Source organism: Nyctibius grandis, chromosome 32 (genome assembly GCF_013368605.1).
Source record: "Nyctibius grandis isolate bNycGra1 chromosome 32, bNycGra1.pri, whole genome shotgun sequence".
NCBI classification, from domain to species: Eukaryota; Metazoa; Chordata; class Aves; order Nyctibiiformes; family Nyctibiidae; genus Nyctibius; species Nyctibius grandis.
Window position 1 is genome coordinate 2,503,347 of NC_090689.1, and position 20,671 is coordinate 2,524,017.

Genomic DNA, 20,671 nt, shown 5'->3' on the forward strand with positions numbered 1-20,671 from the left:
TGGGCCGAGACCAACGGCATGAGGTTCAACAAGAACAAGTGCCGGGTCTTGTTGTCACACTTCGGCCACAACAACCCCATGCAGCGCTACAGGCTGGGGGAAGAGTGGTTAGAAAGCGGCCCGGCAGAAAGAGACCTGGGGGTGCTGATCGACAGCCGGCTAAACATGAGCCAGCAGTGTGCCCAGGTGGCCAAGAAGGCCAATGGCATCCTGGCCTCCATTAGGAATAATGTAGCCAGCCGGTCTAGGGAAGTGATCGTCCCTCTGTACTCGGCACTGGTGAGGCCGCACCTTGAATCCCGTGTCCAGTTCTGGGCCCCGCACTTCAAGAAAGATGTTGAGGTGTTGGAGCGAGTCCAGAGGAGGGCGACCAAGCTGGTGAAGGGTCTGGAGGGTCTGACCTACGAGGAACGGCTGAGGGAGCTGGGGGTGTTTAGCCTGGAGAAGAGGAGGCTCCGAGGTGACCTTATTGCAGTCTACAACTACCTGAAGGGAGGTTGTAGTGCAGTGGGAGTCGGCCTCTTCTCCCAGGCAATGAGAGATAGGACAAGAGGACACAGCCTCAAGCTTCACCGGGGAGGTTCAGGTTGGACATTAGGAAGAATTTCTTCTCAGCAAGGGTCATTAGCCATTGGAAGGGGCTGCCCAGGGAGGTGGTGGAGTCACCATCTCTGGATGTGTTTAAGAAAAGGCTGGACATGGCACTTAGTGCCCTGGTCTAGTTGCCATGGTGGTGTCAGGGCAATGGTTGGACTCGATGATCCCAGAGGTCTCTTCCAACCTGGCTGATTCTGTGATTCTGTGATCTCCCATCCTTTATCAGTGTCGGAAGCATTTTTTCCAGACGTGCCTTTGACCGGCTGAAGGGAGATGTTGGGTAACTCCCGTGTGATTCTGGGCTGTGGGTTTAAGCTGTCAAAGAACATTTTCTGGGGTTTAGTGTCATGGAAGTTCCCACACGGCTCATATAAGGAAACCTCTTTATTGAAATAACAACCGTGTTACACTTCTACAGCTGTTGATGCATGTTGATGCAAGGGCTTAAAAATAGCCTTTTTTTCTCAAAGGCTCCTTCAGTTTCCCCAGCACGTCAATTATCAAGCTCAAATCAAACTTTTCTAGAAAAAAAAATGTTCTAGGAGAGGGAAAACGATTGTTTCTGGGTTTGCTTCCCTGCCCCCAGCCCCCGGCGGCCCCGCCGCCCCCCCCGAACTCTCGCGAGAGCCGCCGCCGCAGGCGCGCGCGGGGAAGGGGCGGCCGTTAGCCGCGCACGCGCAGGGGCGGTTGCCGGCCGTTCGGAGGGGAGGCGCCATCTTGGGCCTGTGAGCGGCCGGCGGCGGCGGCTCCCGGAGGCGGCGGGCACTAGCGGCGAGCGCAGCGCTGGGGGCTTCGCCTCGCCGCCAGCCCTCGGGGCCTCGGCGGGGAGGCGGGGCCGGTGCCCCGCCATGGAGAGCGAGTACTACGGCGGGGACCACTCAGGTAGCGGCGCGGGAGCGTCCCCCGCAGGAGGGACGCCCGGGGCCCTGTGAGGGAGGGTGCAGGGCACGGCGGGGCCCGCGGGGATCGCCCTGCCCTGCCCTGCCCCGTCCGCCTGGCGGCCGCTCCCGGGGCCCTTCGCACTGACCGGGGTGTCGCGTAGCGGAGTCATGACCGGGCCCCCAGTGCGGCGGCCGCTCCGCGGAGGGTGCGCGGGGCCGGGCCGGCCCGCCCCGGCGGTAGTCAGCAGCCGGCTCCGCGGGGTCTGGGTGACATCGGTGCGGCCGGGCCGGGTCCGCTGGCGTGATGCTAGTTCGGCGTCTTGATTAGTGTGTCAGTCACTGCCTGCGGCACGTTATTTTGTGATCATTTTTGGGGGGGTGGCTGTGGTGGGTTTGTTCCAGACCTCCCCAGCAGACACCCTCCGTTTCTGTGTTAGTGCGCTGTTAGAACGGGAGCCTGATTGTAGCACCGCCGGGCTCCTTGTTCATCATCGCTGTCAGTGCTCTGTTAAACACTGGGAGATGGCACTGAGTTTTCATAGAATCGTAGAACGTCCTGAGTTGGAAGGGACACACAAGGATCATCGAGTCCAACTCCTGTCCCAGCATAGGACAGCCCCAGAATTCACACCATGTGTCTCTGAGGGCATTGTGCTGTCAGGCTTGGCACCATGACTGCACTGAGTTTTACTTTTCTTTTCTTAACCTCGGAGTAGATGATGGTGGAGCTACTCCAGTGCAAGACGAGCGAGATTCAGGATCTGATGTTGAAGATGAAGGAAACGAGCAGCATTCTGGATCTGAGAATGGAAGCGTAGGACACCATTCAGAGGTACTACTGGAACTTTATCTAGATAAAGGTTACTCTTCTATGAATTGATTTTTTTGTTTAAAGAGGCATTTTCACTTAACTATGACTTATGTGTTCTTAAGGGTCTCATCTGGCAAAACTTTACTTCCAGAAAGAAATGTGTCAGATAATCTCTTGACCAATACGTAGGATAGGGTCTTTTTTATTTTTTTGCTTAATTATTATAATAGCATTCACTGTTTTGTACTAGAAAAAGTTTAATAATGTTATACTCAATTGCCAGAAGATAAACTTTTTGGGTTTGAAATTCTAAGGAATGGATTATGAGGAATTTGGAATTTTACCTCAAATTCTGCACAGTAATGTAAAACCGCAGGTTATGGAGGAATAGATTTCCTTACCAAGGAATAAATGCTCTCACATCTTCCATCGTTCCTCTCAGATGTGAGTGTCGACTCTCAGGTCTGTTTTGTGCTGTGTTTTCACCTTGTCATTCACAAAAGAGGAGGTCTCCATGTGGGGCAGGAGCAGGTTAAGGCTCTGTCCTGGTTTTATGGGGATAAAATTTATAGAATCAAGTTTCTGTTACATTTTGTTTTAGTTTGTGGCCAGCTGTGGAATGGTGATCAAGGCCATTAGCAATTAAATCCAGGGCAGCTGCCCCAGGCTGGCCCTCAGGTGTGTTCTATAACATTAACGTCACGTTCCCTATAAATGGGAAAGCTTGTGGGGATGGGTGGGGGGCTCTTTGCTCTGCTTTCCCTTCCATCCCTCTTTCTCCTTCTCTCTTCTCAACAATTGCTATCCCTGGAGGGACTTGCCACCACTCTGTGGGCTAAGTATAATTTTGTATCTTTTGTAGTAGCATCAATATTGGTTTTCTTATGTTATTAAATGTGTTTAAATTTTAACCCACGAGTCTCCCTCCTTTTCCCAATTCCCTTTCTCAGCTGGGGACGGTCTTGGGTGATAGAACAGCTGGTTATCGTTTAGTCCTGGGTGCCAGCTGAACGGAGACAGGTTCCTAAATGGGATCTGTTCCTCCTCAGAAAAGGTTCTTGCTTCGAGAAGCCTGTACCATAAAAAGGGTGGTAATGCTTTGATCCCGGGTTGTGTTTGGGGGAGAGTCACTTAACGTGTGGATTGACTGTTCTGGTTGAAAAGAGATTCTGATAAAAGTGAAGGTTCCCTTTAGATTTCTAGGACAGTTTTGGAGTTAATTTTGAGGAATTCTTTGTGACTTGAAATAGAATTACATCAGGGCTTACTAGGAAGGGAAAATTTTGGCCTGTGAACTCATGTCTTCTGCCAGCAAAGTTATGTTATGGAGAACTTTTTGATACTCATAAAAACTGTGCTCAAAGCCACTTCATTCTGTTCTGCATATTTTGTTGCATTTTGTGTAAAGAGCAGGATTGACTCTGACCGAGTTTTCAGTGGTTCTACACTTTAAAAATCGCTTAAAATCCCTGATGTGATACACTGTAGCAGGCTGATGTGTCAAAAGGCTCAACTCTGATGAAGATTTTATATTTGTATAAAATGAAAGTTCTTCCCATGTATTTGAATTTGAGTGTAAAGCAGATTTGGAATTTTTTTTTTTAAAAGGTGTTGATATTTACAATGGAAGGAAGTGATTTGGTGCAAGGCAGCGTATCTTATTGTGACAATCAGGATTTCAGTGTGGGAGAAAATATGTATTTCAGCATGGGAGAAATAACTGTCTTAAGGGATTTAGTACCTCTGTTTTAATGAAGAGGAATATGGTGATGAGTGCATGAAGAGTCATGTTGCTGCTACAATAACATTAAGCTTTTTCTGCTGTGTATGGAAACTTGGTCGTTTGTTTTTACTCTTCTGTACTCCTGTGGGATTTTAATTTTACTTGCTGTGGCAAAGTAGTTGGCAATCTGGCCTACAGAACAGGTAGTTGACTATTACATCTTCAGTGTGTCTTTTTCAGATTTAAATAACCAGGAAGTACTAGGACCTGTTGTTAACTGATTCTCTTCATGTGCCTGCATTATTTTAAGGGCTTTGTTCTGTGATGGCTGTTGAATATTCCTCTGTAGGCAAAATACTTCAGAAAGTCCATTTAAAAAAAAAAAAAGAAAAAAATGAACTAAACCACCTTTCTGTCCAATAGTAAATGCGAACCTTCAAGCCTTAGTGCTTTATTTGATTCGGTTCAAATCATAAACATTTGGTGTTTTGTTATGAAGTCTTATATTCTTAGGTTTCCTACATCAAATTCAGAATGCAACTCAAAATGCAATAATGTGGAGCAGTTCTCTCTGAAAGGAGTAGCTTTCAGTGGCTTATCGTATTATTTACCCTAAATATTTTCTTATCCTCTTATTTCCTTCATCTTTAGGAATATGTGGGAGGAATGACACTCAAAGGTAATAAAACCTTTGAGACAGCCTAATCAGTTAAGTCTATTTAATTACTATTTCGTCTCTAATTTAGAACTCAGATGTAAAGAACTGAAGTTTTAAACTTTCAAACTTTTTTTTCAGGTTCTTAACTTTAAAGAAAAGGGGAATCCTGAGGAATTACTTATGTAGGTCTCAGGTATGTGGGTTTTTCTTTTCCACAATTCTTTTCTGGCTTTCCTTCCCCCAGTCCCACTTTATCTATAAATGTTCTCCTTGATGTCCTTACCGATTCTGCTTTAGACAACTAGAATTAGATAACACATAGTTTTAGTACAGTAATGAATATGAAATCATGTTTACAGTGTTTGTGCAAGTCAGGATCATATGGAAATCTTTAATGACTTAGATGTTTACACTTTCACCAAGTCGCTGCTGTCTTCATGAATTATGGTTTGACTGTGACTGTTACCAAACATATAGAAACATCTTACATTTCTGAAAAAAGAGAAACTTGCTGATCTGCCTGTGATGGTTACATATGCCTTAGTTTAACAATTGTCATTCATGAGATTGTAGTGGATGGGTCAATTTTATTGAACTTACTAAATTATCAAAGTAATACCTCTTAAAAGTGGCTGCATGTTGATCCAATAAACTTGCTAACTGAAATTTTTATGTAGAAGGATAACACTGTAAATTTGATTTTGATGTATTCCTTGTTTTATACTGTACTAAAGCCTCATGTTATAGAATTCTTTCAGTTAAAAAAAATTAAGGACATCTCAATTAAAATGTTTATAGATAAAGAGGAGGAAGAAAAGAAAGCAAAGGAATTAGAGAAAAATGCAGTAGCATTTACCTGAGACCTACTTGTTTTTGAGGATGTCTGATCTTTTAATTAAGTATTTGGAAAAGGAAAAGTAGAAAACTCCAAAATTACATACGGATTTATTTGAAAACATCTTTTTAGAGACGAACTAGTAAAAAAAAAAGGGGGGTAGAGGGGAGACTATCCTGCAGTTTAGTCATCTTGCTGTAGAGTTGCGTGCACTTTTTGTATCAAGTATATTCCAAAATATTCAGCGATTCATTAATTGTGTTCAGAAGACCTTTGTACTGATGGCTGTGGACAATGCCTGTCTGTTCTGTGTAGGCTCTGAGCGAGTCAGGTCTGTCTCAGCTCTGCTTTAGAAGATGCTCAGTTAGGTTAATGTGCTGAGCGTGAGGTAATGTGCATCACCTGTGCTGCGCTAACTGACTTGGTTGATATAACTGTGTGCTCTTGGGGTTAGCTCTGGTTGAGCTTTCCAGACTCAGGGCTAGAGTAGGTAGTGCCTGTCTGCCCAGTCTGTGTAGGGGCACCTATATTGTCTAAGTGGCTCTTCTGTAGGTGATTGTGTCACAGAGTTCAGCTGCTGGAACAGCTGGGGTTCTGTGGTGCAGAGCACTCTGTAATCACAGTGGGAGCTAATTAGGATGCATATCTACTCTCCCTCCCCAAACATCTTCGTTCTCAAGACTGATTGTCAGTTCGCAGTAACAGATTAGAGATTCAATATATTGTAAAGTGCTGCAGCAATAATGCTGTGTAACTGTAATGACTCCTTACCAAGTATTTTGCGTAGGAAGTTCCTTGTAATTTAGTAATATATTCTGAATAGGTGGATGTATAACCTGCAGCCACACTTCTGACCTTAGAAACATTTAAGAATCATTATGGATTCCAGTTGTTTTTTAGTTTTGTTTACTTGTTCACCGATGACTTTCTAGACTGGCAGTCTGGAAGGTGATGAGCCTAATAGTTTGAACAGGAGTATTTATATTATTTTTCTTAGTTTTGTTTAGCAAAACTCCTTATTATTGCTGACATAATTATCAGTACCTATTCAGCGTTAGCCATCTGAAATCTAGAGAAGACAGACAAACCCACCAAAAATTCAGTGGTAGGAAAATAAGGATTAAAGAATTTCTGTTATTATAAACATCAATTTCAGTGTAGACCTCTGCATTTCAGTACTTCTCAGTGACCTTACCTGTAACACTGCCGTAAAATCAGTGTTTCCCTTTCTGTTTGCAGCTGCAGTTTTCTTTAATCTTAAATAATATAGTCAGAGAAAATACATCACATAAACTAACAACATGTATATGTGGGCAGGAGAGGGCAATTGACTTAATTTTTTGGTAAGAAAGAAAAAAAGTAAATAAAATCCCATAACAAGCTGAGAGCAGTCAAGTGTGCGTATGGTCTTCCTCAGCGGTGCTTCCTCAATTCTGTAACTTCTTAATCTTCATATTTAATTCTTTAAAATTCCAAATTCAGGTTTTAACAGAACCGTGTTTCCTTTCTGTAAGGAGAAATGGGAAATACTGAATAATACCACCAGCACGATACAAAAGACTAGCATTGCTGTAGAGACAGGGATGAGCAGCAGAGAGAAGACTACTCACTCAGGTTATCACAGCAGCTGTTTTGTCACTAGCATTAAGCAACATGAAAATAGTGAAGTTGTATTTGAAGTGCATGTTTCAAAATTAATAGTCCTGATTTTTTTTCTGTTGTGCAGTGACTTTCTGTTAATGATTCTGCAGCAATCTAGAAGTTATTATTTTATCGAGTGCTACCAAAGGGAATAACTGCCGAAGGTCCAAAATCTAAAAAGCAATATTATTTACCACTTAGTATAATTCTGGAGGGAGTAGTTCCTAAAAGCAATTATAATTAATGTTATTTAAAATTCCTTCTTAATCATACATTTTAAAGATTAATAGTATTGTTTGTTGTAGGTGTAGGGTAGGTAGACGTGCATTATTTTGTATGGCTCTGAAAGTGGGAGTAGAATGACTATAGAAAAGAAAAATAGATAGAAAGCCTGTCTTTCCAAGGAAGTTAAATTGCTGACAAAAAAAGATGTGGAAGCTCCAGGACATACAGGTCTTAAAGTATCTCCTGGGACAATAAATACTCAGTTTGCAGATATGCTAGTGGAAGGAGTCTACAGCTGAGACAAAATCACCCCTGAGGAAACCGTGGCTGAAGAGTGGAGTTGAGTATGTAGAAAAGTATTACAGTATTGTTCATTTCAGTTGAAAACGGGATTATTGTGACAGTGACTGTGAGAGGTGTACAGAGTTAGTGAAATGGGTGTGTGAGAGTCTAATTTTGTTTTTTCGGGTAAATGCAATTGAGACTATTTTTTTTTTCCCCAAGTAGAAATTAGATGTTGTAGGAAAGATAAAACAAGATGTTGTAAGTAGTGATATTGACAGGTGGCTTGTTTGTTTTTTCCAAAAATGGAACGTGTGGCTCAGTATTTTTTCACGTGTAGAAGACGACATAAAGGATTGTGTTTCAGTTCTAAAGTTTTAAGAAGATCGGTGTATTTATGCATAGGTTATCTCAGGTGTGTGGACAGGCACGGGAGCTGTCAGCTTAAGGGAGAGAAGCGTTGAATCTGTTCTTACATTCTTGCGCGTTCAAACTCAAAACTTGTTAATAATAATACTCTGAAAGGACTAAAACTTTATTCCTGTTTTTTGGTAGGCTTTTGGTCCTGCTGTGTTCTTAAATCAGTTTCCTTGGCAAAGGAGGAAAGGGCACAAGCTCTTTTGAGCTTCACTTGGAAAGTAATGCATGTGCTGTTTCAGTGAAATGTATTTCATACAAAAACCAGATGTTTTTTGTAGGGATCTTAAGAAAAAGAACCTGACAAGTGCAAGATGCTGTTTCTTGCCTTATTACTGGGGATTTGGACTAAACCACTTGGAAAGCCTGACTTTTTTAAATAAAAGCACTAAGCATTTACCCTTGAGGAACTGGATCCTTCTTAGACATGTTTATTTGTGTGTTTTTTAAATTCTCTTACCATTTCCAAAATATGATTGAGCTGCAGGGTGGACAGACTTCCATTGATCTCTTAATATTTTTCTTGATCCGAAGTTTTGGTAGTCCTTTGATGCAAATTGTCTAATAATTGTAAAAAGTATTTCAGTTTGCAGTACTTCGGGTAATCAGATTGGAGGAAGGACAAGCAAAAATTCAGAATGTTTTTTTGTTTCCTTTTTACGTTTTTTTCTGCTTAGTTGCCTGACATTATTTTTCTCTTTTAGAATGAACACAGTGATGGAGAAGATGAGGGGCAAATGGGAGAGCCTCATATGACAGACTCTGAAAATGAAGATATTCCAAGGCAAAAAGACAGTGACTCAGATAATGAGGAGCCTCCTAATCACAATGCAAGTGATTCAGACAACGAAGCAGCTCATGGAGGGAAAGACAGTGATTCTGATACTGAGGACCATCCAAATCGGCATTTAAGTGACTCTGAAAATGAAGATGCCTTAAATCATCGAGCAAGTGACTCTGAAAATGGAGAACCTCACAGGGATCACAGTAGTGACTTTGAAAATGAGGAATCACACAAGCAGCCGGCCAGCGACTCGGAGAGTGAGGAGCTCCACAAGCAGCCGGCCAGCGACTCGGAGAGCGAGGAGCTCCACAAGCAGCCAGCGAGTGACTCGGAGAGCGAGGAACTGCGCAAACAGCCGGCGAGCGACTCGGAGAGCGAGGATGTGTCCAGACACAAACAAGAAATAGAGTCTGAGGACAGTGATGGGGAGGACAGGAAGGAGGAGGTGCAGAATGATTCTCATCATTCAGATAATGAACACGTAAGGGAAGGATTTCAGGGCTCTGACAGTGAAGAGGAAGCTCCTAAGAGACGAAAAATACCGGAAAGTGATGAAGAGGAAGCTCCTAAGAGACGAAAAATATCGGAAAGTGATGAAGAGGAAGCTCCTAAGAGACGAAAAATATCGGACAGTGATGAAGAAGAGAAAGAGGAGGAGAAGACAGTGAAGAGGAAAACAGCTGTTCTTTCTGATAGTGAGGATGACAATGAGAAAACACGTAAGGAACTATAGTGTGAAAATAAAAATGTGATGTGACAAGCAGCAGGGTTAGGGTTAAATCATTGTTGTTATGTGAAGCAGGCATCTAAGATGAATATGAAACCATAAAGCAAATTTGTTTTCAGAGCACAACTGCATTTGTAGAGGTGGCTGTTCTAACTGCATTTCTGTGTGAATGTATATTTAATACTTTTGAGTAATAAGTAGGTCTAACAGAAGTAAAAGAGAAGACTGCAGTGATCTTGCTTTATACTGGCTTCTGTTGTGTTGATTATTTCTGTTAGTCAATTCCCTACTTTGTTATTTCTCTAGTCGTTTTTTCCTTTTTTTTTTTTTTTCCTGTACTGGGGGTGAGAGTCAGTTTTGAAATGACAAGTTTTTATAGATAGATGTGGTGTGTGGAAGCTTCAGTTACTGATTGAATAAAACAGATTTTAGAATGGATCAGTTTTTTAAACCATTGCAGTGATTTTGTGTAGGAAGGCTAGTCAGCTTCCCTCTTGTCCAAATCGAATTTGAGAGAATAGTTTCTTGAGAGTACCAGTTGTCACCTCTGTTACTAGGACATGTAGTAATGCTCCTTTCTGTTGGCAGCTGCAAAAAAAGTCCGAATCCTTTCTGATGTTGAAGAATCAGATAGTGATGCTGCTTCAGAGAAATCTGACAAAAGGAAGAAAAATATTGTATCAGATAGTGAGGAAGAAGAAGAAAGGAAAGAGAATGCTGGGAAGAAAAAAGAAGAGAAAGATCTGTTTGGCAGTGACAGTGAATCTGGAAATGAACAAGAGTAAGTGCTTCTGGGAATATTGATTCCTTCAGGGTTGCAGATAGTGAAACTGGTTGTGAATAGAGAATGGATGAATCCCACCAAGAGAATGATTGTCCACCTTCATTGGTGGTGTGAAGAGGAAGGTGTGTAGGCGGCAGAATGAAAGGTGGATCTCCACACAGTCATTAGAAATTTTGCAGAAAATGCACTTCTCACTGTTCCAGTCTAAATAGATAAACGTTACTGTTTCCTTCACAGGAACCTGATAGCAGATATATTTGGAGAATCTGGTGATGAGGAAGAAGAAGAATTTACAGTAAGTGTTATTGTGGATGTCTCTTGTTCACTTGCTAGGTCTAATCTTCATGGGAAGGTACTCCAGAATGACTCTTTGGGTTTGAACTCATGTTCAGGGATGTGCTGTATCAGGAGGGAAGCTTTGTATCTGCTGACGTAGTCTTTGGGTTTACAGCTCTTCTATTGGGAGAGTTATTGGTGTGAAAGTCACAGCTGGAGTTAGGAAGCCTTTGTTCCTCTTTTTTCTAGATCCTCTGCAGATTTATCTGCACCTGACACTGATCCTCTGCTTTTGGTGTATCAGTGTCAGGTGCCTGAATAGATGCTCAGTCTTAATCCATACACTGATTTATGCTGTATTTACCCATCAGGGTTTCAACCAGGAAGATTTGGAGGAAGAGAAAGGCGACGCAGACATGAAGGAGACAGCAGATGAATCGGACTCTGATGACAACATCAAAAGGGGGAAGCAGTAAGTCAATGTGTCACATACTCCTTTGTTAATAGCAAATGCAAGATTTTAGTGAAAGAGCTCCTCCAAAGACTGGCTAGAGTTCTTACTTTAGAAAGGCATGGGACTGTGTTTCTACAGAAAGTGTGTTCTCATAAACGATGACAGAAGGTGCTCTCTGCTTGCACAGTTCGGTCACTTGGCAGTCCGTGGCAATTACCTGTGCTGCTGCTTCAGAGAACAGTATTTCATGGTTGAAGTATTTCATGAGTGAAGTGAGTATCTAATCAAACCACCATCTACTTCTAGCAGTTCAGCAGTGAAGTCACGGGTGTGTTTCTCTGCTGATCTAAGCTCAATCTTCGTTAGCTTCAGTGACAGCTTTAGCACAGTTTGAACCCTGGCTATTACATGTGTGCATGTCGTTAGCTATTTCAGCCAGGTCTTGCAGACTTCTGAGAGCATCTCTGAGCCACTGAAACCCTTTGCTAGTTTCCCAGTTTGTATACTGAGGATAGCTAATTATCTTCAAGAGACACTGAGACGTAATGCTTGTAGATTTATTGGAGAATTTTTTAAAGGTTATGCTACAGAAATACAAAATTACTTCGTACAAAGACAGTAAGATCAGCCCTCTCCTGACCATCAGCAAACTCTTCTTGCATTTCAGTATGGACTTCATGTCAGATTTTGACATGATGCTGCAACGGAAGAAGAGCATGAGTGGCAAGCGTAGACGAAACCGTGATGGTGGAACTTTTATTAGTGATGCAGATGATGTGGTCAGTGCAATGATTGTGAAGATGAATGAAGCTGCTGAGGTGAGTTTTCTAGGCTCCAAAGACACCTTAAAATCCAGTTCCATTCTGTGGGAAAAATCTTGTCATCGGTAAAATACAGAAATCTGGCAGGTACTTGGGAGGAGTAATTTGTCTGCTACAGAAAGCTTCCAATATCTAAATAACTGTTTAAGTGGTATTTTACTATTCTGAATTAAAATATTTCTTCTGTTGAAATTTTGAGAAAATATTTATCCATTTTAAAGATTAAAATTAGTTAACCTGCTAAACTTTGATCAGCTGAGATCAACTGTCCTATAAAAAGAGATGCATATGTGTTGCATAGACTACATAAATAAGTATATCAAACACTGAAAGAGGGACTGTGTTTTAATTTCATTATACAATTACTAGCATTTGTAGTACTTTGGTGTTTATTCCTGGGAAGAGCCCTTTTCTAAACTGTTGGAATGACAGTACTGTGGTAAATGATGGTAGAGCAACAGAATTCTGGGAAGTTCTGCCTTGTCAGACTGCCATTTTCAGGAGTCGTGTTTCATAAGTTACTGTGCAAGGTTTATTGGGGTCTTGCCTTTGTCAGGTATCTTCTGTTGTGGTTGTAGTTTTGTTGGAGTAAGTAGCAATCAAATTAACAAACAGCACTGCGAAACTCATTAAAACCAATTGGGGGGAATATGCAGAACTTTAGAAAGAGGAATCTTACAAATAACAACAAAAGAATCTTCCTGAGAACAAGATAAGATGGATCATGTGTTTGTGGAGGAAGGGGAGAGTGAGATAGCGATCTGGGACACAACTGAGACTTTCTTGGTCTTGACAAGAAAGTCATTCTTGGACAAGATGATAGGTGAATATTTCAAATGAAGCTAGAAAGGTTGAAATGCTGGAGAGAAGGAAGAGCTGAGCTCTCCAGTATTGTAGTGTCTTTAGTTCTCTAGGCACAAACCACTCTGGGGTATGAAGAGGGGAAGAAGGGTATTAGAAGAATCTCCTGCCTTGCAATAAAAAAACATTGTGCAGAAAGAGCCTTCAGTGGATAAAGATGAGTGGAAAAACATCATGCACATTTGTGTGTTCTTAGTTACTTGCACCATGCTCATCCTAAACCTCTAGGTTATCCAGTTACATTCTTAGCCGAAGTGAATATACGTTTTCTCACTTCCTGTTGTTTTGATTTGCTATTTTTCTGTTGTTCAGGTGTGATTTTACTAACAAAGTTTCTTGGTTATCTGTGCATAGCTAGCATGGAGGACTCTGCAGACCTCCAGTATATTGCAATCAACCTAAATAATGAAGTGTGTGTGTGTGAAAGTAATTTTAGGGGGAATCTCCTAATGTGATGCTTTTAAGGAAAATGTTGACTAAGGTGGGGACCCTTTTTTAAGAGAAGTCATCATATAATGCGTTTTGGGGCCGTAGGAAGATGGAGCAGGGTACAAAGTTAGTGTAATCCTGCCAGAGTTGCACTTCTCGTTTAATAGACTGATGTTTTTCCAGTAGATGTTGTAAAGGATGCCAGTTTCTTCTTTTGATTAACCTGCACTGATTCTTTTAACTCCCTACAGGAGGATCGACAGCTGAATACACAAAAGAAACCAGCACTAAAGAAATTAACTTTGCTACCAACTGTAGTTATGCATCTTAAAAAGTGAGTTGTCATTCTCCCACTTAATAACCATCTTGGGGAATACTGGGAATTTGGTAGATTTCATGGAGTGACATTACAGTTGTCCTGAGTATGCAGTGAAACACTGTTTTTTCTGCCAAGTAAGTGCTGGAGCTAGGTGACCTCAAAAACCTAAAATTCTATGCAGTTTTACCTGTTAAATTAACATGAAACAAACTCAAATGCACTATTGCGCTGAAGGAACGTCACATCTTAAGAGTTTGATGTATTGTGGCTTCTCTTTGCTTTAAACTTTCTAGGCAGGACCTCAAAGAAACTTTCATCGACAGTGGTGTTATGTCTGCCATCAAAGAGTGGCTTTCTCCTCTTCCAGACCGAAGTCTGCCAGCACTGAAGATACGAGAGGAGCTTCTGAAGATCCTGCAAGAGGTTTGAAACTGACTTTTAATCATATTTGATTCGTGGTTTCTCCATGGTTTTACAGTCATGTGCTTTAGGGAAATGTTTGGTGATAAATGTACTGCAGCTGCTACCAACGGACTGTGCAGTGAAATACACAAGGAAGCAAACTGCAGAGTAGATGTTTGTATAACAGTTGCATCATTTTAATGAGTCTTACATTGTAGACATGCTGTCTAGCTGAACCAAAGTTGGCTAGGGAACTTCAGGCATTTAATTGTTGTTCCAAAAATTTTGCTCATGTTCACAAGGAAGTGAATAGCTCTGCTAGCAGCAGGCCAGAAGATGGTTCGGAGAGTCTCAGGTGAACTACAGAGATGAAGTTCTCCACCCTCTCTCAGGGAGTTACGTGCTACGGTATTTCTAGATTCTTGATAAATCTAAACTGCTTAGTCACTTCTCTTCCCTCGTTCTCAGCGGCTCATACACTGTGATTGATCACTGTAATTTGTCTTTGATGCGTTCATAAAGTAAGTGTGGCATAGTCTTGATGGTGAAGCAGAAGTGAAATTTTTCTTGCAGCACCACTAGCTGGCTTTATTTGACTGAAGCTCTAGAAGTAGTTCTCCTTCCTAAGAATTTGCAAGAGTTCTGCCTGAATTTAGATTATTTGGCTCTGCCTGCCTGTTTCAGGTTTATATGCAAAGTTTAATGAAGAGTCATTTGCTATGTGTCCCTGAGCTTTTCCTCTCTGGTGTCCCTTCTCTTTTCTGGACTATTAAAGTGTGCAGTGCACCGGGGAGCCCATCATACTCAAGGCAGACTTCTAGCATTTGTAGTTAAGCTGATTATTTGAATCCTTTTGCCACGTTAAGTTTTTATCTGTATAAAATGAAAGCTTTGAAGGCAGTAACTCAATTCTTGGGTAATATAAGCAAAAGAGCATTTGGAATAAATAGTTCTGGAAACTTACTTAATTTTGTGTATAAAAGTGTTAAGGCAAATATCTAGGTTTTGGTGTTTGATATTTGAGCCAATTCTTAGTGGGACAACAAAAAATACTTGTTTTTTTCAAGCTTATTGTGAAGGTGGGTTTTGGTCTTCTTGCAAAGTTCAATGACACCATTAATGTGCAGACACCATTTCTTGCTGTTTTCTGACTTTTCCTTTATCCTGCAGCTGCCCAGTGTGAGCCAAGAGACCCTGAAGCACAGTGGCATTGGACGAGCTGTGATGTACCTCTACAAACACCCCAAAGAGTCGAGACCTAACAAGGATATGGCAGGGAAGCTAATCAGTATGTAAACCTCCCTTTGCCTTGCATCAGTGAGATTTCACTCATCATTTAATTTCTGCATCAGAAAAAACAATGTTGCTATCATCTGTAGTAGAATTAATTCTGCAATGTAGGAATCTCACTACTCTGTTTCATCACTTTGTTTGTAGAGCTCTTTAATGCTGTTACATTAACTTCTGCGTGCACCTTTTCCTGTTTTTTTCACTCTTGTTCTAAACCAGAGGCTGGCATTTATTTTGCCCAGATTCTCTCTTGGCTAGTTGTCCACACCTCACATACATGCTGCGAAGGCAGGAAGGTGCTGCCAGAAGACTCTTTATTCCACGGATTTTAGAGAGATCTTGGATGACTAAAAAGTTGACTTCTTCAACAGCTGTAGTCTGTGTAGTGCACTCCATCCTGAATGACTGCAAACTGATTATAGACTTATGTTCTTTAGGAACTATTTTGCATATTTCTAAAATGGCATTTGCTGTGGCATGCAGGAGCTCCTGGCACTAAGTATTCTGAGAGCTGAGAGAGATACTAAAAGAGCAGGCAACAGCAAGAGACTTTATGGATGAAAGCTCTTTCTTACTGTCCACAAAACTGGACTTCCCTGAAATATTAAGCGCTCAAAAATCATTTGTTTGGTTGAAAAGAAGCATAAGTACTTGCTATAGACTTTGAAAGCTGTATTTGGTCACCAAAATGGTTTGAAGATAAACTTCAGAGGCATAGCATTCGTTAACCAATTTTATTTTTTTATTTTTTTTAATAGATGAATGGTCTCGACCCATCTTTGGCCTTACCTCAAACTACAAAGGCATGACAAGAGAAGAGAGGGAACAGAGAGATTTGGAACAGATGCCTCAGCGAAGGAGATTGAGCAGGTAGGAGTAGCAGGCAGGAACATGAAATCCTTTCTCTCTAAGAATCCATCAACAAAAACAAAGTGGTGTGTTAATAAAAGGATGAGTCCGACCTCTCTTTTCTTTTACTACACTTGACTGTCTTTGAAAATTACTATCTTTGTGTATGGATGCCTATAAAATTTTATTTTTCTTGCAGCTGTGGTGGTCAGACTCCCCGCAGGGATCTGGAGAAAGTGTTAACTGGAGAGGAAAAGTAGGTTGCATATTTTTTTTTTTTAATTTTGTGTAGAAAAAGGTATTTCAATGGTAGTAACAACATGAAATTTGTTTTGAGGTTTCAGAGGCAGCAGTTACGCAGTGCGTTTCAGAGGTAGAACACGCTATATTGCTTGTACTTCTTTCTGTATAAGATTTGTCTCTAGCAGTCACATCTTTTTTTCTGCAGGGCTCTTAGACCCGGAGACCCCGGGTTCTGTGCCCGTGCGAGGGTGCCAATGCCCTCCAACAAGGACTATGTGGTCAGGCCCAAGTGGAATGTGGAGATGGAGTCCTCCAGGGTAAGCCCTGCGCTGCGGGGATAGCTTAGCCTCTCCCAGTGACTCTGTACCGAAGCTGTCTCTGGTTAAGACTGGGAGTCTGTCACCTCATTGCCGTGGTTACTGCACAATACAGTAGTGCTTTTAAGGGCCTCTTCTCATTTGAGTAGACAGTAAGTTCTGCTACCAAGTGGGCTGGTTTAAGCTCATCAAATACTTCCACTCAGGTATCGTTGCTTCTCTAACCAAAAAGATTTTCATGTTAACTGTTCTAGAGTTTCTCTCTAGGGTGAGAATCTGATTATGGGCCTCTTTATTTTAAAGCATTTTGAACTAAAGCTGCAATTCAATAAGCGTGTCACTGATATTTTTATACCTCTCCCAGTTTTTCTGTCATGTTCTTCTGATAATATTCCAGTTTGGGAAAACTTTGAGGTTTTGGTAAACGTTAACAGCTTCAGTAGAGGCCTTTGCCTTGCTTTATTTGGTTCATCCACCTACCTTGTACAGTTTAATTTACAAGCAGAGTACATGGTAGAACATGTGTAAATGGAAGAAGTAGTAATTACTGTGCTTTCTGCTGTTATCTCTCCTTCTGTGCATTAATTGAGATATTGTTTCTAGCCCGGGACTATTAAGAGAGGTATTAGTCGCTTGGAAAAACACAAGAGACGGTTTGCTGAACAGAAACGACTCAGCAAAGTGCATCGGGCCATCAAGTTCAGCATTGAAGGCAACAGGATGCCCCTGTAGCCATGACACTCTGCCTTCCCCAAGTTGGAGAGGTATCCCTCAAGGGAGGTGTGAACAGTGCATGTGCTTCAGCTCTTGGCAGTTTGCACATACAGGAAAGGAGCGTGTACACCCTGACTTAAACGTGGAGAACTCCTCGTGTTCTCTCATGTCTGTACTGTGACCTAAAAGGGAACTTGTACAGGAAAAATAGGCTGGAGCACATTTTGCCGTGCTGCCTGCCTCGACAGCTGCAGGGTACCCAAATGACAGGTGTACTCAAAAATAGCTGTGCACCACCTGTGCTTTGAATGTGGTTCTGACATCATTTGGTTCTCCAGGTTTACCTGAACTGACAGACAGGAGTTCTTAGCCCTTAGTGTAGGGCCTCCTGTCACTGTGTACTGACAGCTGTGGCTGATGTTTTACTTGTCCAAAGTGTAAGGTATTTTTCACACCTACTTTTTCAAGAAGTTGAGTGATGTGAGACTTCAGGGGTGGTTGACAGGAGGCAAGAGAATGAGACCTGTGCAGACCAGAGGGAGACAAATCCCCTGCTGTGAAGGGGGGTGGAGGGAGATCAATCAATGACATACATCAACGTGGGAAATGTTCTGATAATTTCTACTCTGCATTTCAGTTCTGTGAGCAGGGCTGCCACAGAGCAATAGTGGCAGGAAGAGGCTAGCACAAATGGTAGAAAACTGTTCAGTTTAAGCTTCATATTTATTTGTTAAAAAATATTTAGTTTTTTAAAAATCACTGTGAAGTTCCAGATATAATTTCAATGACTAGTGAGTAGTTTTATGAATAAAGTTTATTTAAAATCAGTGGGTCAGGAGCGCCTTCCTCAGTGATGGGAACAAGAGGTTCAGTTTCTAATAGATTTTTTTGTCAGATGTTAAGGAGCATATTCTGGATATCTCTGTTTCTCCCAGACTTTAAAGGTGTGAAGTTTCCATCATTTATTGTTTCTGTTGTCTAGTTAGGGGAAATTGCTTTGTAGGAAGTAATGACTCTGAACTGGAAGGTTCTTGCTGTTTGTCTTCAGTGGCATTTCTTTACAGAATCGCTGTATTTAATCTGTGCAAAATAACTGCTGCGTCATCTTGGTCTGTCATTTGCAGTTAAAATACAGATATGAAATGCAATAACTCTTCTAATAACGTGTACGGTCAGCTTCGGCATTTCTTTTGCCTCCCCCTACACCCGCTTTTTCCCAATAATCTCTTGCTTTATGAGTACTAATCGGTGACCTTTAGAATAAATAGCAGTTTGGAATTGATACATCAGCTCAATCCACCTCAGTTACTGTGGATTTGTATCTAAAAATCCTTCCCCCCAGGAAGCCCGTGTGTATGGCACCGTAGCCTGGTGTATGTCTGACACTAAACTCCAGCCCATACAGATACAAAACTGTTCCAAACTGTATATTCAGCCGGCGTGTGGACAGCTAACACGGTTATTAATGCCTGTAATGTGAGAGCTTTACTGTGTGGTGTTTGGAGCGTGACTACCTCCACGTAGGTGATAAGTATTTTGGGGGACCCGTTTTACCCCCTTTGCAGGGAGAGAACGCTCAGGCGTACACACACAGCCAGCTGGAGCCAGCCGCTTCCTCAGCTCCCTCTGGCAGGTCTAACCTTGCACCCATCGCTTCCCTTGAACCTCTTGGGACGTCTGCTTTTTTTCAGTGGTAATTATTAGTTTTATTTCTTAAGTTCCAGGGGACCTCTAAGAAAGGGGTGAGTCGGCTGGACAAACAGATGCGGAAATTCACAGATATCAGGAAAAAAAGCAGATCGGCCCATGCAGTGAAAATCAGCATTGAGGGCAATAAGATGCCGTTGTGACCCTTCACAGAACACCCCACGAGCTCTGCTGTAAGACAATACACCCATAGACTCTTTGGAGACCTTTAAATTTTTTAATAACTTGTTTGGGGTTTTTTTTTTTTTTTTAGTGAATCTTTAAATTGTTGGTTCAGGTTCTGGTATCAGATGTTGTCCGAGGACTGTGAATATGGGCACTTCTTTCTCCTGATTGTATTTAAACTTGCTCTGTCGTGTCCTTTGTACAGATCACGTATTTGTTGTATTGCAACGCTTTAGACAATAAAACATGTTCTGTTTTTTGGGGGGCTGTCTGTTGGTTGCTGAAGATGTATGTGTGACCACCAGGCATGTGGAAAAGCTGCTAATGGTTGATTTTCTGTTTACCATTGTCCATTTCCTCTTTATTCAGTGCTTTATTAACCAGTTGTTTTTTCTTTGGAAATCTACATGTATTGGTTTTGATTAGAAATATTTACCATCTTCCACTCAAAGGATTTCATTTTTCATGAAAGCCTGATGTCAAGTTCAAGAGACCAGCGGTCCAACGACTGAAAATTCCAGCGGCTTCCAGGTAACATGCTCGACATCAGACAGACAGCAGTACTCCTCGAGTGCTGATCCCTGTGCGAACGGCAAAGCCTTCAGCGGTGACTGCTGTCGGAGAGCGAAGGGCTGCAGCTGAAGGGTGTTCCTGTGACGTGTGGTAGCATAGATTATTTTTAAATTAAGCCAGACTTTGGAATCAAGGTCAGTGAGACTGCTCAAGACGACTGACTACCAGATTGCCGGACGCTTCTTTTTTTGGGTGCTTTATGGAGCACAGATGGGCTGTGTGGAGCCTTTGCTACAGGGCTTGATACTGCTGTGACTTCAGTTGGTAGAGCTGAAATTCTTTTGTTTTACTGTGGTATTTGGGTAGCTCAGGTGTGTGGTGTCCTGTAGGCCAGCAGGGACTCAGGAACGGTTTATTTTACCAGCAGTAAGGAGAAGGTTCCCGTCTCTGTGTTAGGGGGATAATCCTGCTGTTTCTTTGTCCCTGGTGCTAGAGAGACAGCAGAGCAGCATTTTGTACCTCTGCTGCTTTGCCTCTGCCTCTGCAAATGTTTTTGTCTGCTGTAACTGGCAGATGGGATTTCAAAGGGAGTCACCCTCGTTCCAGAGGGGCACAGCCCGTTTGCTGTAGTGTGTGTTCTGTAATTCTGTGAATTTGTTGAAGTGGGGTCTTGGTGTTGCCTTAGAGGCGCTTAGCCCCTCTGGTGTCTGCTGGCCCTCACAGCGGAGGGAATGTTCAGTACGTGGATGGTCACATTTTAAATACATTCCTGCGAGACTGAAGGGGACTGACAGTAAAATAAAGTGTGTGCTGGGACACGGACTTGGAGCAAAAACTGCGGGAGGAGGAGGAGGCCTGCGCTGGATGGAGCCTGCTGAAGGACTTCGCCTGCTCTTGCCAGGTACGCTTATGACACAGTCACTGACCTCCGGGGTGTGTTTGTAGC

At 42.2% G+C, this 20,671-nt stretch overlaps 1 protein-coding gene across 2 annotated transcripts; it reads left to right on the plus strand.

Annotated features, from left to right (window-relative positions):
* The first annotated feature begins 1,298 nt into the window (after positions 1-1,298).
* IWS1 (interacts with SUPT6H, CTD assembly factor 1) lies at positions 1,299-19,474 on the plus strand. 2 transcript variants are annotated; one of them, XM_068420994.1, is made up of 15 exons: positions 1,299-1,479; positions 2,195-2,310; positions 8,775-9,573; positions 10,170-10,362; positions 10,603-10,660; positions 11,013-11,113; positions 11,763-11,913; positions 13,458-13,540; positions 13,819-13,948; positions 15,098-15,215; positions 15,976-16,087; positions 16,266-16,322; positions 16,515-16,626; positions 17,230-17,390; positions 19,059-19,147. In XM_068420994.1, exons 1-14 carry the CDS (start codon positions 1,446-1,448, stop codon positions 17,356-17,358), a joined length of 2,193 nt encoding a protein of 730 aa, XP_068277095.1. In that variant the 5' UTR covers positions 1,299-1,445; the 3' UTR covers positions 17,359-17,390; positions 19,059-19,147. The 2 variants fall into 2 exon arrangements, with proteins under 2 accessions (XP_068277095.1, XP_068277093.1); XM_068420992.1 differs by lacking the exon at positions 17,230-17,390 and having other exon boundaries at positions 19,059-19,474.
* The last annotated feature ends 1,197 nt before the right edge of the window (positions 19,475-20,671 follow it).